A 16,790-nucleotide genomic window follows, 5' to 3' on the forward strand; every position below is an offset into this window, starting at 1 on the left:
TTCTGCATTCCAAATCCTTCTCTTTAAAGCTTAGAACAAGATAACCTTCCTGCCTGAAGCTTTTCCTGCTCGTTTCACCTGTGTGTCTTTTCTCCTGTGTTTTAGGTTATGCTCTGTATCATACCCCTTAGACTTCTGCTACATATTTTATTGTTAGTTTTTCTGTGCAGTGTGTTAGTCAGTGTCTTTTGGGCAGGGACATCTTTTCTTTTGGCTGCTGCTGCGCTGTTGAACACCTCAGTACTCAGTGCTTGGTTAATTTTTAAGTTTTGTTTTTTAATAGCAAAGAATGGGTTATTGTTCCCTCAAAGGTCTAGTACATAGATTGAGTCTTATTGTTCACTGCTGGGCAAGTAGTGATCACATAAAGAGATAGAAGTAGAGACCTCCATGTACACATTGTCTGACTGTATGCTGCAAATATTTTGGTACTTCGTTTATTTGATTTCAGTTCAGAAAGCTTCAAGTTAGTTCCTGTTGGTGTTTTCTGCTTTAGATGACATGTGAAAAAGTCCTCGATTTGATGTGCTACATGGTACTCCCCATTCAAGATGGAGGCAAATCCCAGGAGGAACCCACAAAAATAAAGCCTAAATTTAGAAAAGGTACAGTGACATGTTTTATTATGATTTTTGTAAAAATAGCTTAAAAGCCAGGCGCAGTGGCTGACACTTATAATCTCAGCCACTTGGTGGGTGAGGCAGGAGGATAGCTTGAGCCCAGGAGTTTGAGACCAGCCTGGGCAACGTGGTGAGACTCCCATCTCTTAAAAAAATTTAAAAAGAAAAGAAAAATAGTTTTAGGACCCAAGGCTGAACAATGTTTTACAGTTCCTAATGAGATAATACTGCTGCAGGGCTTGCCAAATTGTATAAAAAGTTAATCCCTTTCCAAGTTTTTCCTTGGCTGTGATTTCATGAGCAGCTGTAAATGTCTTTCTTGTAAAGCTGTCTTCACTTCCTGAGTTTGTTATCTGTTTGACGAGTTTCAGTGAATTCTTCTTCCTATCTTTACAATTTTAGGAAAATGTGTACATGATTAATTAGGGGGTATCTGTCAGCACATCCCTCTGAAACCATTCTGAGCTCCAGCTCAAGCTTCATATTGCTAGAAAAACGAAATGTACAACTGATGTAAGTTTGTTAGAAAAAGATACATAAATTAAATCTGAAGAAAACAGATGACTGGAAAGAGTAATGCTAACCGCAGAAATCAATGAAATAGAAAACAAAATAGAGAATGTTAATAACACTAGAAGGTTTTTTTGAAAAATATATAAAATTGATAACCCCCTAACAAGATCGATCAGGAGGAAAGTGAACATAAATTACCAATATCAGAAATGAAAAAGGGAATGTCACTACAGATCCTACTGAAATCAAAAGGACAGTAAAAGAATACATTATGAAAAGCTTTATGCCAATAAACTCAGCAGCTTAGATGCAATGAAAAAGTTTCTTAAAAACACAGTTTACCAAAATTGACACAAAAATGAAATAGAAAATCAGAACATTCTGCTGGGAACGGTGGCTGACACCTGTAATCCCAGCATTTTGGGAGACCAAGGCGGGCAGATCATTTGAGCCTAGAAGTTGGAGACCAGCCTGGGCAACATGGTGAAATGCCGTCTCTACTAAAAATACAGAAATTAGCTGGGTGTGCTGTAGTCTCAGCTACTCTGGAGGGTGGGGTGGGAGAAGCATTTGAACCTGGGAGGCAGAGGTTGCAGTGAGCCGAGATCACAGCACAGCACTTGTAGCCTGGGCAACAAAGCAACACCCTGTTGAAAGAAAGAAAGAGAGAGACAGACAGAGAAAGAGAGAGAATGTTCCTTTAGCTATTAAAGAAATTAAATTTGTTATCAAAAACCTTCCATAAAGAATTCAGGTCCAAATTGCTTCATTGGTGAATTCTATCAAGAATTTAGGAAGAAATAGTACCAATTCTACACAAACTCTTACCAGAAAATAGAGGGAGATTCCTAATTCATTTTTTTAAGGCCAACACAATAACCCTGATAGCAAAACGAAGCAAGAGCATCACAAGAAAATAACTTTAAAGGCCAGTATCCTTCATGAATTATAATAGGTGCCAAATCCTTAACAAAATATAAGCAAACTGAATACAGCAATATAGAAGGACAATATATTATGACCAAGTATTCCAGGAATGCTTGGGTGTTTGAACATATAAAAATCAGTGTAATTCACTTCATTAGCAGATAGAAGGAGAAAAGTCATGACTGTCTTAGTAGATACAGACAAAATTCAATATCACTTCATGATAACAAAAATCTTAGCAAACTAGGAATAGAAGGAAACTATTTTTTAACATCAAACTTAACTGTGAAATATCGAATGCTTTTGCCCACTAAGATTAGAAACTGTACAAGGATGTCTGCTCTCTCTACTTCTGTTCAATATCCTGGAAATTCTAGGCAGTACAGCAGGCAAGAAAAGTGAATAAAGCATAAAGATTTAAAAGACTTCACAGATGTGACTACCTTTATTCATGGTTACATGTTTTGGCCGGGCATGATAACTTAACGCCTGTAATCCAAGCCCTTTGGGAGGCTGAAACAAGAGGATCACGTGAGCCTAGGAGCTCAAACCACCGTGGGCAACAAAGTGAGATCCTATCTCTACAAAAAATTTAAAAATTAGCCAGGCTTAGTGGTGTGCACCTGTAGTTCCAGCTACCCTCTATAGGCTGCGGCAGGAGGACTGCTTGAGCCTAGGAGGTCAAGGCTATGGTGAGCTATGATTACGTCATTTCACTCCAGCCTGGCAACAGAGAAAGATTTCCCTGTCTGAAGAAACCAACACAGTTACACATTTGGCTATGTAGAAAACTTGAGGGAATCTGACAAGTTCCCAAGGCCGGGTGTGGTGGCTCACGTCTCTGATCCCAGCACTTTGGGAGGCCAAGGCAGGCGGATCACTTGCGACCAGAAATTTGAGACAAGCCTGGCCAACATAGTAAAACCCCATCTCTACTAAAAATGCAAAAATTAAGCAGGTGTATTGGCACACACCTTTAATCCCAGTTACTTAGGAGATTGAGGTGGGAGAATCACTTGAATCTGGGAGGCGGAGATTTCAGTGAGCCAAGATTGTTCCACTGCACTCTAGCCTAGGCAACAGAGTGAGACCTTGTCTCAAAAAAGAAAAAGAAATTTCCAAGACACTTTAGTGTATAAAAAACTCAGTTCAATCTATATGCTATTAATAAGCAGTTAGAAAATGAATTTTTTAAGATACCATTTCTAATAGCATCAAAAAAAATCCATAAAATATTTAGAGGTAAATTTAATGAAAAATATGCAAAACCTCCACTTTGAATATCACAAAACATTTCTGAGAAAAATTAAAGATTTTTGAAAATGGACAGATCATATTTCTAGATCAGAAGATTCAATTATTATTATGGTGCCAGTTCTCCCCTAATGTATCTATAGATTAGATACAATTTCAACCAAAATTACAGCAGACTTTATGGTTTTGGGAGGTTTTTTGGTAGAAGTTCACAAAGTGATTCTAAAATGTCAGTGAAAATATTATATAATCTAGAACAGTCAAAACAGTTTTAAAAAAGACACAAGTGACTTATACTACGTAATAACAAGATTTAATATCCAAGCATAATAGTCAAGACAGAGTTGACAAAATATTGATATAAGAATGGAGGATCCAGAAACAGACCTACATATTGATCAAATGATTTTCAATGAAGGCATCAAAGTAATTCAAATAGGGAAAGGAAAGACTTTTCAACCAATTCTGCTAGAGCACATTACTTTGTATATGTTTTAAGTTTTCTATAACGAATGGTTAAAAAAAAAATCTAGCCCAGGCTTCTTCAAAAATTAAGTATTTCTGTAGAACAGAAAGTTTGTTGTTGAAACTCATGACCCTGTAGATGAAGACTGCCAGCTGGAGAAACACTGATCTCAGGTGTACAAGTAAGAGGCAAGGTTTATAATTATTAGATAAATGACATGTTCAACTTGGTAGTGCTAACTTAATTTCTATGACTTTATATGCCTTCCAGAAACCAATTAGGTGGATAAGAGTGACCTAGCTGACATCAAGACTTATTTCCAAGTTTTAGTAATTAAGATAGGGTAGTATTGGCACAGGGATTGACCAGTGGAACAGCATAGAAAACTGAGAAATAGATGACATTAAAATTCAGTGGGGGAAGAATGAATTTATTCAGTAAGTGGTACTAGAACAGTTTATTTTCCAAATGTAAAAAATGACAATAAAATAGTAACATTTCCCCTCCTTCACACTACATAGACATCCTCTAAATTTTAAGGTTGAAATGTGAAAGCAAAAACTCCAAAACTTCTAAACTTTTAGAAGAAAACTTAAAAATAGAAAGATTAGTAAATTTGATCACATTAAAATTAAAATACCAGCAATGGCTATTACAGTCAAAGTGAAAAGATAAGCCATAGACTGCCAGAAAATTCTCTATCACACAGAATCAACAAACACTTAGTATCCAGAGTTTTGAAAGAGCTCCTTCAGACCAATAGGAAGCAATTAACCAACCCCCATAGAAAAATAGGGAAAGGACAGGAACAACACATTCACAGGAACAGAAATCCAAATGGCCAAAAACTATTTGAAAAGATTCTCAACATTAGGCATATGGGCAATTCAGATTAAAACAGTAACCTACCATTTCACACACATCAGAATGCAAAAATTGAAGAGATAACAATGACTGTTAGAATGTGAAGGAACACAGTGCCCATGTGCTTCTGGAAGGTGTACAAAGTCGTGCAACCATTCTGGAAACCAACTTCACATTAATTACCTAATTATTATATATACCTCGCCTCCTAGTTAATATACCTTAGATTAATGTTTTTCAAGCTATGAGTCTTCGTTTACTGGGTCATGAGGTTCAACCCCAATTTTTCTTTTACAATAAGATAGGATTTAATAATATTTTAAAAGACATCTCAGATAAGAAGAGAGGGTATTATTTAATGCACCTTTAGTTTTGGATATATCACATTATGTAAGTATGTGTTTACAGGATCCCATGTAAAAAATGTATTTATTTCTTGCTACTTGCCTGTGAGTAGAGAAAGATAGCAGCCATAGAGAACACAGACCGTAAAGAAAAGACTGGGATCTTGCTTTGAAAGCCATTGCTTACAGTAATTTCCATAAATGTACAAGAATACGTAAGAATGTATATTTAACATTGTAATAGTGAAAAACTGGAAGTGTGAACCTCCACCATAAAAAGAATGGATGCCTCATTTACGATATATGTAGACAACAGAATACTATGTAACACTGAAAATGAATGAACGGGAGCTACATGGATTGATATGGATCAACTGATAAATCTGAACCACGTGAAGTTGAGTAGAAAAAGCAATTTGCAGAAGGATGCATATACTGTGACACCGTTTATATAGTAGACTGAAAGCATGCAAAACAATCCAGTGTTGTTTATAAATACAAACTTCTGTGGTAGAAGTGTGTAATATTCATAGGAATGACCACCACTGCCTTCAGAATTATGGCTACCTCTGGGATAGAAGAGAATGGGATCAGAGAAGGATACACAATAGGCTTTAACTGATTTTGTGATCATTTATATTAGAATTGTTTAAAATTAAAATATTAACACTTCATGAAGCTGAGTGGTAAGCACACCAGTGTTTATCATAGTCTCTCTATATAGTTTTCTGTATATTTAAAATATTTTATCATTCAAAGTATTTAAACAAGTTTAGGAAAGAATATCGATAAATGAAATCTAGAGACTATCAAAAGCCAATTTCCCCATCATAAAGTATAATTGTGTTTCAACTATAATTGAATTCATGTGACAGTTGTGTATCCTTTTGTTTTCTTATTTTTGTTTTTTTTTTTAATGAAAACATCATAAACATTTGCCTTTCAAAGCCGTTTTCTTTGATAATAATGGACATTAATGTAACATTGTGGACTTCTGTTAGGTTTGGATCTGAAGCTCCTGCCTTGTACCAGCAAGGCTATCATGCCATACTGCCTGCATTTAATGTTAGCCTGTTTTAAGGTAAGCTTAAACTTGATGAGCTTGAAAAAAATTTAATTTCACATATTACTCTTATGACTTGAAAACGTGAGAGCCTTGTTAAGGATTGTTAGTTTAGTACTTTCAAGGGCAGGCCAGTACAATTAGAAAAGCTCATGGGCTAGTAATTAACAAACCTTAATTAAATAGTGACTACACTAGGCAAAGAGAAGTGGGAAATTCTCCCCATCCTCGAAAAGCGTGATAGTGGGACAGATATGCAAATAACCTGGACCGTTGTTGTGTTCGGTAAATATTTTATGAATATAAATATATTACCTACAAAGATAGAGAATACAGCTTGCGGTTGGGTTCACAGAGGGATGATGAGTTTGTCATTGTAAAGATATGCTAGATGAAGCATGTGAGGTGTTGAGATCAACACCGGTCACAACCCAACAGTGTTGGGAAAGTTCCAGGACTTGAAAGAACACCAGGGCCCTTGGCTGCAGGTAGAGAGCAGAGCCTTAGAGCAGGGAGGCCTAATCGTTTCAAGGTTTGTTGGCCAGAGTAAAACATTGGGTCTCCACGTTAGTGCAGTAACTCCCAAACTTTACTCATCATCTCTATCACTTGGGACAACAGAAAAAATATAAAGTGTGATTTTATGCATAATAGCTCATTTAAAACAAAACCTCCTTTGACCATTTCTCTAGTTCACGTTAGTGCTTATTTCCTTGTAGCTCACTGCCTTTCTTTCTCCCCAGTCCCATGTTCTCTCTGAATAGCTCTCTCCTGGATGGCTCTTGCCCACCTTCTACTCCCATCTGCTTCCCTTCAAAGAAATCTCCAGATTCATTTCTCCGTTACACAGGATAAATCAATGTTCTCTACCCATATGCAAAAACTTCAGTCCCACCTGTATCTAACTCCCATCTACATACACTGCCAGTGGCTGTGCACAGCCCAGAGGGAGTCTGAGGCTTCTAACAAAAGATGGTTAGAATCCACCCTCCTTAGGAGGCAACTGTGATGTTTACCAGCCATTTGGTTATGACTTTGTTTCCTTCTTACTCTAATGACCTTTATCACACATTTGCATATAGATCATGTTTTCAGAAAGTGATGTTTGGTGTATTTCAGATAACCCTGTGACTTCCTTTTCCTTCTGTCTTGTATAAATCTTTGTACTGCAGCTTAGAGCTTTCACAGACAACAGAGACGACATGGCACTGGGGCATGTGATTGTGTTGCTTCAGCAAGAGTGGCCACGGGGCGAGAACCTTTTCCTGAAAGCTGTCAATAAAATTTGCCAACAAGGAAATTTCCAATATGAGAATTTTTTCAATTACGTTACAAGTATCCTTTTTTCTTGTTTAAGCATAACACATTCTGATTTTCTTTAGAATGAATACATGTTCAAAAATGAATGAACCGTTCTGGATAGAAATAATGATTTTTACTATTTTGGAGGGGAAGAGAAGGAATGGGGACTAAAACCGGGGCTGTAGGAGTTGATCTTGTGAAAGTTGTAAATGACATGATTCAAGAATTGGGAACTCACAACCCTCTTCCATCCACTGCTAGCTGGCTTCTAAGAAGGCCAAGATGCCTACAGTGATAGCCTACAGGTTGCTGATAGGTCCAGCTTGGCTGGTTTAGCCATGGATATGTTAATAGTTCCTCTTCCATCTTATCAAAGCATGCCTCCTGTGGCCTCTCGGGACAGTGGCTGTGCCCTGCAATCTCTTGTTAGGGCACCCTGCCACAGCTGTCTTTTCTCCCAATGAGTACCCACCAAAGATGCTGCACAGCCCAAGAGCTGCTTCTAATGTTAGGTAATGCTCTACTTCACACTGTTTATTAGGGAAAGACCTTTGAGTTAAAGGTTATTTATCAGTTTGAGTGTTTTTACTTCATTGCTTATCTTACCAATTATTTTTGAATTGCAAGGAATGTAAATGATCTTCTTGTTCAGGTGCTCACAGCAATAGTTTTTATTTTTTTTATTTAATCTTTTTTTTTTTTTTTTTAAGACGGAGTCTCACTCTGTCATCAGGCTAGAGTGTAGTGGCGTGATCTCGGCTCACTGCAACCTCCACCTCCCAAGTTCAAGTGATTCTCCTGCCTCAGCCTCCCGAGTAGCTGGGACTACAGGCCCACACCACTATGCCCAGCTAATTTTTGTATTTTTAGTAGAGACAGGATTTCACCATGTTGGTCAGGATGGTCTCCATCTCTTGACTTTGTGATCTACCCGCCTCGATCTCCCAAAGTGCTGGGATTGCAGGTGTGCACCACCGCACCTGGCCAGTTTTTATTTTTTTAGAGTCAGGGTCTTGCTGTGTCACCCAGGCTCAAGTATCATGGCATGATCATAGCACACTACAGCCTCAGACTTCTGGGCTCAAGTGACCTCCTGCCTTAGCCTTCTGAGCAGCTAGGACTACAGGCGTGCACTACCCTGCCAGACCAAAATAATAGTTTTTCACCATTTTTAGGACAGATATCTTTTGAGAATCTGATGAAAGTTAACGTAATTTTTCACTAGAAAAATGCGTATATGAATGTCATCGACATTTTGCATAAAATTTGGGTGACTTGCAGAAGCTTCCTCCCCTGATGCATCTAAAAATCCTTGCACCCCAGCTATGAAGAAGTAATCATTTTATTTTTATGAATGTCATGTTCTGTAACACCAAATGACCCTCCCTACTTTTGCCACGTCTCTCATTTCTTATTAAGAAAACAAAAAAAGTTTGCTCTTGGACCATGTATTTAATTATCATCCATATGGAAAACATCTCCTCATGCCCTTTAGCCTGGCATGTCTCATGCCAAGAATTATCAGTACAGGGGAGTTTGGTGGGTATAAGAATCATGTTTTGGAGGCTGCGTGCGGTGGCTCACACCTATAATGCAGCACTTTGGGAGGCTGAGGTGGGCAGATCACCTGATGTTAGGAGTTCAAGACCAGCCTTAGCAACATGGAGAAACCCCGTCTCTAGTAAAAATATAAAATTAGCCTGCCATGGTGGCAGGTGCCTGTAATCCCAGGAGGCCGAGGCAGGAAAATCGCTCAAACCTGGGAGGCAGAGGTTGTGGTGAGCCGAGACTGTGCCATTGCACTCCAGCCTGGGCAACAAGAGCAAAACTCTGTCTTAAAAAAAAAAAAGAGAATCAGGTTTTGGAATCCGACAGATCTAGGTTCAAATATGGAATCTGCAGATAGTGGGATGGTGATGGGCAAGTTATTCAATTGCTGAGACCCCATTTCCTCATCAGAGAGAACTGGTACCATTTTTTTTAGATGTGGTTAACCTGATCTGGCCTGCAGATATTGATATGCTGGAGGAATTTGCCTACTTGAGAACTCAGGAAGGTGGGAAAATTCATCTGGAATTACTACCCAATCAAGGAATGCTGATCAAGTAAGTATGCTCTCTTTTGCTCTTCCATGCTGAGTGCTCACCTTTTGTGTCTTTGTATGAAGTATTTGTAAATGTCTATACCTATCAAAAATTTAATACAAAGGACTTTGAACCTGGTCTCCGTTTTGACAGTCAGTTTGATTCTGGGTACCTTTTGAAAGACTCGCACTTCCTTAACTACATTTCTCAAACACTTTGCTTAAATTGGGGTATTTTTGTCACATTTGCAACTTTTTCACAGGCAAAAGTCTCATTCATGATAACTTTTCCTTTAAAAAAATTTACAGGGTGATTCTGTAAATTTCTGATTAGGCACAGAGTGCCTTTAATTAAGAGCAGCTGAATGGCCGGGCAAGGTAGCTCACGCCTGTAATCCCAGCACTTTGGGAGGTGGAGGCTGGTGGATCACCTGAGGCCAGGACTTAGAGACCAACTTGGCCAACATGGTGAAACCCCATCTCTACTAAAAATAAAAAAAAAAATTTAAAAAAATTAATCTGGGCATGGTGGCAGGTGCCTGTAATTCCAGCTACTCAGGAGGCTGAGGCAGGAGAACTGCTTAAACCCAGGAGACAGAGGCTGCAGTGAGGCAAGATAGCACCATTGCACTCCGGCCTGGGCAACAAGAGCAAAACTCCGTCTCAAAAAAAAAAAAAAACAAAAAAAACAGCTGTACTTAATTAAAATTGTGCTGGGTTAGAAAAATTCTTTAGAAAAAACTAGACTTTTTATTTATAAACTATCTAGGAAGCCCTCCTATGCAATCTTCATTACTTACATAATATGAAGTATTAATAAAATAGACAGGTGTAGTGCCTCTGAGAACACACCTGTCAAGAAATGATGGTGCCAGTGGTTGGTCTCCATCATCCTCCCCTCACCCACGGGATGTTACTAAAATTCTGGGTTCGCCCAAATTAAAATGCCAAATTAGTGACCATTTATGATTTTTAAATAGCTCATAAATCTTGCTTCTCTCCTTCAATCCTCATTGTAGTTTGGGTAATATATCCTCTCTGCTGTAAATGCCACGTGAAGTTTTATTTTCATACTTCCTCCTTTGCTTCCTGCACATTCAGTGTGTCTGTAAGTCAGTGTTAGAGTTTCTCCAAGAGACCGAACCCTGAGCGAGAAGAAAGTACCGCTAAAGCTACAAACATTTTTCTTTTTCCCTCAATTGTGGAAGAAACTAGTTTTCAGTTGTTGAAAGCAAAACCACGTCTTGCTCTATCTTGATAGTCTTAGAAAAATGTCTAGAGAAAGAAGAAATGTTCATTTTAGATTTCTGTAACCTTAGTAATTTGCTGCATAACAAACATTTCTTTTTATGTCTAGCAGGAATAGGGTCTCCTGGAATCCATTCTCAAGAATGGAAAGATTAAGTTTTATTTTTTTCCTTTCATCTTACTGTTATTAAATTTAAACTTTTAAAATAAAAGAACAATGTTCTCTTTAAAAATACATGAGCCCTTTCTGCATTGGGTTGCTTAAGCAGGATGGACAAGGACTGGCATCTTCCCATCTCCATTTACTTTTCTAAGATCGTGAATCAAAACTATGGGAAGAATAACTCTGTTGTTCCAAATATTCTTAACAGTGTTTGGGGATAAAGATTACCTTTGGATACGGGAGCCCAGGTAACCCCTTTTGTATTGTGATTTGTTTTCTAGACTTTGAAACTGGGTATACAAATGCACCCTGAATAAAGCTGTTTAGTTAATTTTCATCAGGAGTCACCATAAGAACAAATTAATATAGAGACAGCCATAGTGGTACCCAAGTCTGTGTAGATAGGATTAAACCTACAGATGACTATCACTTTACCTAGATAATGCTTAACTGTTTGTGCAAGTGTGAGAGATGGATTGTCAAAAAATCAACAGCTGAACCTCAGTCTTCATTGTACTGAACCGTTCTTCTTTTACCAGTTTTTACTGAGCTGAACAGTGACGTAAGTCCATGCGGACAATCCCTAGGATGAGGAACGAGAGCAGGGGAGTGTTGGGTACTAGCTAGCATCACAGGGAAAGGTGTTTGGAACTGTTTGTGTAAAGGACACCCATCACGCACTTCTAACTTTTAAGGGATGACACTAGGCTCTCCCACGTTGATCGGCATAACCCTTACTTTCTTCTAACTTTCTATACAAGAAGCTGCAGTTTCATCAGTTTGGAAGCCAGAATAGGGATTATTCCCTAGTAATCTGACCTTGTAGAGATTTGCCCAGTCTTCACTGTGTGAATCTCAAAGTTAATTGCTTATGCCTAAATTAACATGGTAGAAGCACACTGCTTAAGACAGAGAGCTCTTCCTAACTGAGGAATGGTTGGAATCTTCATTAAACAATGTCAATTCCTTTTCCCTTTGGGTTCCAAACAAATTCTCTGAAGCCATTCCAGACCTTTTGGGTGGTCCCTCCAGATGAGTAGCAGAGATGTTGTGAGCATGTGCACTCCTCCCCTGGGGTAAGGCTGAGTCCGCCTTAGCTGTGGCATCTGGGATGCAAGCAGGTACAGTACCAACATGAGGGCACCCGGTGCTTGACTCAACGGAGGGAGAAGCTCTTTATCTGTTATATAGACCTTTTGCTCTTAAGTATTTTAAGATAGAAAAATGTTTCTATGCTGATACATGCAGTATCTTAGTTGTATTAGAGTGGATTAAAATGGAAAACAATGTCCTACTTATACTCTGAATAGGGTCAATGATAATGTTCAATGAGGTGATCACCAGCTAATACACTAAATCTTTGTTGTTACAGAATTCCGCACAGCCATGGGTCCCGGACTCTTATTTTCCCCTCATCTGTTCTCAATACGTTTTTGAAATTCAAACTCACCTTTTTTTTTTTTTTTTTTTTTTTTTTTTAAATCAAAAACTTTGCCAGACCCTTTAATCCTCTTGGAAAGTCCTCTCCAGTGGGGCTGCAGTCCTGTTAAAGGTGGCTACCAGACATCACCAGGCTGAATGCTGGGACTGGTACACCATGAGAAAAGTGGAAATTAAAGAGGCTGGCTTTGAAAATGTGTCTTCTCAAAGGCTGCCCCTGCCCCCTATTGCCATTCAGCTACATTCCATCGTCCTCTTTCTCCCTGGCCACTTTTTATACCACATCACAAGGGGGCTGAGCTCTGGGACCAGGAACTGAGACGACTCTGGACATGCACCAGCAGCAGCAGGTGCAGTGAGGGCTGGCTAGCTTCTCCCCAGTCTCCTTAAACACCCAGCCGTGGCCAGGGGCTTGTTGAGGTTAACAAGTTTCTGTTTAGTCTGCTTCCAGTCTTGTGTATTTTCTCTGGAGTGTTGTTTTTGCAGTGCAGGGTGAGTCGGTGTGGGTGTTTGAATGCTGCTGTTTGCTGTTTTTTTAAGGCCTTCTAGCCCTCCCATGGGGTTGCTGCAGCAGGAATTCTTACCTGTGCTTCAGCCCAGCATACAGACTGCTGACAGGTACCAAGTGGAATAAACGCCCGCTCATAGTGTGCTGTTTGTCAACATGTTCACTGCCCATGGTTCTCAGCTCTTTGTTCCTCAGTGCTCTTTTTCATGCTTTATTTATTTTTTACTTTGTTCTGCATTTTGGCAAACCATCTGGTTGTAATATTGTAACATTTCTTATTTTTATCCATAAGTTGCCAGTGTGTTTGTGTTCGATTTAAAAATCATTATGGATCTGGAAAAAAAAATGAAAGCTATATAAAACTGTATCAATTCAGTGCACATTAGCTCAGGTGCACTATGATTCTCTTTTGACAAAACCTTAAGGCTTTCAGTCATATATATTTAAAGATGCTGACATTTATTTTAAGTACATTTTTGTGTATATTCATATGAGTGACCAGTCATTATGGTCCTATTAGCAATTACTTGCCTGGGATCTAAATAGGCACAAGTATGGTTTCTTCCTGCTACTGATGTTTTTTTGAGACCTTACCTTTCTGAACTGAAACTATGTGATAGGCTAAAATGTCACATTTATTAGCTCGTTTATCCTTTTCTTAAACCACAAAAGCTTACTAATTCTCTTCTTCATCCTAACACCGGAGTGATAGAGGCTCTAATAGAAATATAACTGAGTTGTGCCACTCTGTATATATGGAGATAGTACAATTGGACCCTGATCTTCAGGATGTAGCATTTAGTTATTTATTTATATTAAATATAATATTTAGTTATATTTTTAGTGCTTTTAAAAGCAGGGTTTATTAGCCAGGCGTGGTGGCATGTGCCTGTAATCCCAGCTACTCGGGAGGCTAAGGCATGAGAGTTGCTTGAACCCGGGAGGCAGAGGTTGTAGTGAGCTGAGATCATGCTACTGCACTTCAGCCTGGGTGACAGAGCAAGACGCCATTTCAAAAGAAAAGAAGGAGGGTTTGCCTTTAGCTAACTGCCAATGCCAATAACCTCCACTTGGTCAGAGGGTCGGCCCTGGTTTGAAGTTGCAGCCTGGGACCCAGAAGAGCAGTATCTCAGGGCAGCATGAGTGGTTTACATCAATCCCAGTGGGATGCTGTGTCCTAACTATGGAGCCACCCACCCAGACTTGACAAGAGACATTCACAAAGAACTGCACATTTACTCCACACCACATTTACTCCATGCCGTTTTCCCCGGTAGCTCTTTAAAACATCCATGAGCATCAGAAGATTCTGTAATAGCTTATGTAACAAAGCTGGTTTTTTCCTTCTGTTATTTTACAACTTGGTGACTCCTGTTGTCCTTACTTTATATGGTAATTAATATAAGTTTTTTAAAACAGAAACATTTTAGAGTAATTTCAACACTTTTATCTAGCCCTGAGTCATAAAAATCTTTGGTTTCAATCCGTATAACTTTGTGCGAGGGAAATTAGACAGCAGGGTGGGAAACAGAGGTGACTTCTTTGTCTAAGTCCACCAAATTGCTGAACTAGTAGATAAAACTCCCTTCCTCTTAACTGAACTGACTGAGTTTTACTCAATTTTTCTTTTCCTTTCTTCATTTTGTTTCTTCTGTTTCCTGGGATTTCATGTGTGATTTCTTTTTCTAAAGCACAACGTTTGGGGTGTAGAGACCTTTTTGGCCTGTGTCCCCACCACTCCTTCCATACACGTGCAGGTGTCCTGTGAGTGCCAGAGAGCCTATGACCATGTAGTCCACTGCTTCTGGTCCTCAGAGATTCTGCCTCTCTCCTGACCTGTGCCACATTCTGTGTCGGGACCCCAGCTCCCCCTTCATTTTGTCCAACACATGAGAGTCTAGATGGGCACAGCATTTAGAGGAGCTGCCCTATTCTGGTGTCCTGGGGAAACAGATGTGCTTGTGACCCCTGCTGTGCAAGAGCCCTGAACCTTTCTGGGAGCACCAGCTGCAGGGGCCATGGGAGGGGCTCACTTGCATGATGGGCTTATTCAGGTCTCCTTCCTCCTTGCTGCTATTTCTGGAGGGTCTCCTGGCCTGGCTGGACACAAGCCCTCTGTAGCCAGTGTGGATTGGACCCATTTGTCCTTAAGTTACTGAATTGTGTACTAGTCAGCAGTAGGGAAGCATAACAGAGCTTCCAGGATTCAAAGGCAAAGCAGGTAGCATTTTATTGGACAATTAAATGTTTGGAATAATCTTTTATAGAGTGGGTAAGATGTCTGACTAGTTTTAAGTCTTTCTGAAAAGGAATGGGTTGGAACGTTTGGTTGGTGGCAGCTATTCTTTTGTTCTTTTAAAAAATATCTTAACTTAGATATGGGGCAGGTTTTATTCCTACCCAAGTAGCAGTGATCAGTGATGCTGGTGCTAATCCCTGGTCTTTGTCTGTTTCCCTGTCACTGACCTCAGGCACCACACGGTAACTCGAGGCATCACCAAAGGCGTGAAGGAGGACTTTCGCCTGGCCATGGAGCGCCAGGTCTCCCGCTGTGGAGAGAATCTGATGGTGGTTCTGCACAGGTTCTGCATTAATGAGAAGATCTTGCTCCTTCAGACTCTGACCTGAGTGGAGACCTTTCTGCCAGAGACAGCTTGGGGCTGTGTAATTTTAGCTGAAGACACACAGCAGTAACTGACATGGCACACAACCGTGGTCATTGTTGCTGTTACAAAGAAGAAAACCATCTGAGTTCTAACTGCTCGGTTGCTTAAAAGTAGTTCCCAAGAGTCTGAGAAGCTATTTCTATTTTTAAGAGTCAAGTCATTTTTTTATAATTTTTGTAAAACAAAAGACTTAGTCTGTTTTGTAAATAAAAGTCATCCTAAAATTTGAAGTTTTTAAAAATTTCTTTGAATTCTTACAAGTTTTTGAACAGAGGTGCATTTTTCTTCTTTTGTAAGCATATAGCAAGGGGAAAAATCCAGCATAATTGAATTGAGTAATGAATTTTACTAAGATGGATACTTAAAAGACCTATGTCTTTCATGACCTTAAGATTTATTTTCCATAGTTAGGCTCTGGTCAGTATTACATAGCAACATAGTATTAGATGTTTTCACTCAGGAAGTCTATTTTTTAGAAATAAGGTCTTACTCTATGCTTAGGTTAGAATGTAGTGGCACGATCAGAACTCAGTGCAGCCTCAAACTCCTGAGCTCAAGCAATCCTCCTGCCTCAGCCTCCCAAGTAGCTGGGACTACAAGTACACACACCATGCCCACTTTTTTTTTTTTTTTTTTTAATTTTATATAGAGACAAGGTCTCAATATTTATACCCAGGCTGGTCTCAAACATCTGGCCTCCATCAATCCTCCCACCTCAGCCTCCTAAAGTGTTGAAATTACAGGCATGAGCTACCATACCTGGCCTTATTTGAGAAGTTTTAACACCAAAAACATTTACGTAAAAAATGAACTTAAGCCTGTCCTCTCTCCACTGACGGTCCCCTGAAGAAGTGGTGCTCAGGGCTGCTGAAAACCCCAGGGCAGGAAGTGGAGGCGAGATGCGGCAGAGCAGCCTCCCCACTGCTGTCTGGTCCCAGGAAGGCCCTGCTGCTGTGCCAGGGCAGCCTACTGGCTTCTACCCGGGAGCTTTGGAGCCAGGTGGCCTTGTGTGGTTTTGCATCCTGGCTTTGCCCTGCCCTTTACTTGCTATGTGACCGTGGACAAGCTAACTTCTGTGTGTGTCAAGCTCTTTCTCTGAAAACGGAGCCTAATGGTCCTTCCCTCGCTGGTTGTTGGAAGGATGAAATGTTGCTTCATGTGAAATGCTTGGGAGAAAGCCTTGAGTGTAGTTAGTCCTGGCCTATATTAGCTGTTAGTTTAATTGTTTTTTAATTAGGCTAATTTTATTTTTCTTTTGCTCTTCATGAAATAATAGAGCAGACAAACATCAACAAAATTTGTTTCAAGGGAGTATGTAAGAATGAAAGA

At 39.6% G+C, this 16,790-nt stretch overlaps 1 protein-coding gene across 4 annotated transcripts in view; it reads left to right on the forward strand.

Moving 5' to 3' along the window:
- The window catches only part of INTS10 (integrator complex subunit 10), a 33,128-nt gene extending 17,426 nt beyond the window's left edge, over positions 1-15,702 (forward strand). The window contains exons 13-18 of one of the 4 annotated variants that reach the window (XR_001828444.2): positions 497-605; positions 5,990-6,069; positions 7,224-7,386; positions 9,365-9,458; positions 12,220-12,637; positions 15,267-15,339. Coding sequence is in view for 3 of the 4 variants with exons in the window: in XM_017539695.2 (XP_017395184.1) it covers positions 497-605; positions 5,990-6,069; positions 7,224-7,386; positions 9,365-9,458; positions 12,828-12,905; positions 15,267-15,423 (681 nt within the window). In the remaining variant the exon portion in view is untranslated. Of the gene's footprint in view, positions 1-496; positions 606-5,989; positions 6,070-7,223; positions 7,387-9,364; positions 9,459-11,848; positions 11,969-12,219; positions 12,638-12,827; positions 12,906-15,266 lie in introns of all 4 variants that reach the window. The other 3 variants (XM_017539697.2, XM_017539695.2, XM_017539696.2) reach the window with 3 other exon arrangements.
- Positions 15,703-16,790: the final 1,088 nt, after the last annotated feature.

The sequence above is a fragment of the Cebus imitator genome, unplaced genomic scaffold, assembly GCF_001604975.1.
Source record: "Cebus imitator isolate Cc_AM_T3 unplaced genomic scaffold, Cebus_imitator-1.0 Scaffold120, whole genome shotgun sequence".
Lineage (NCBI taxonomy): Eukaryota > Metazoa > Chordata > Mammalia > Primates > Cebidae > Cebus > Cebus imitator.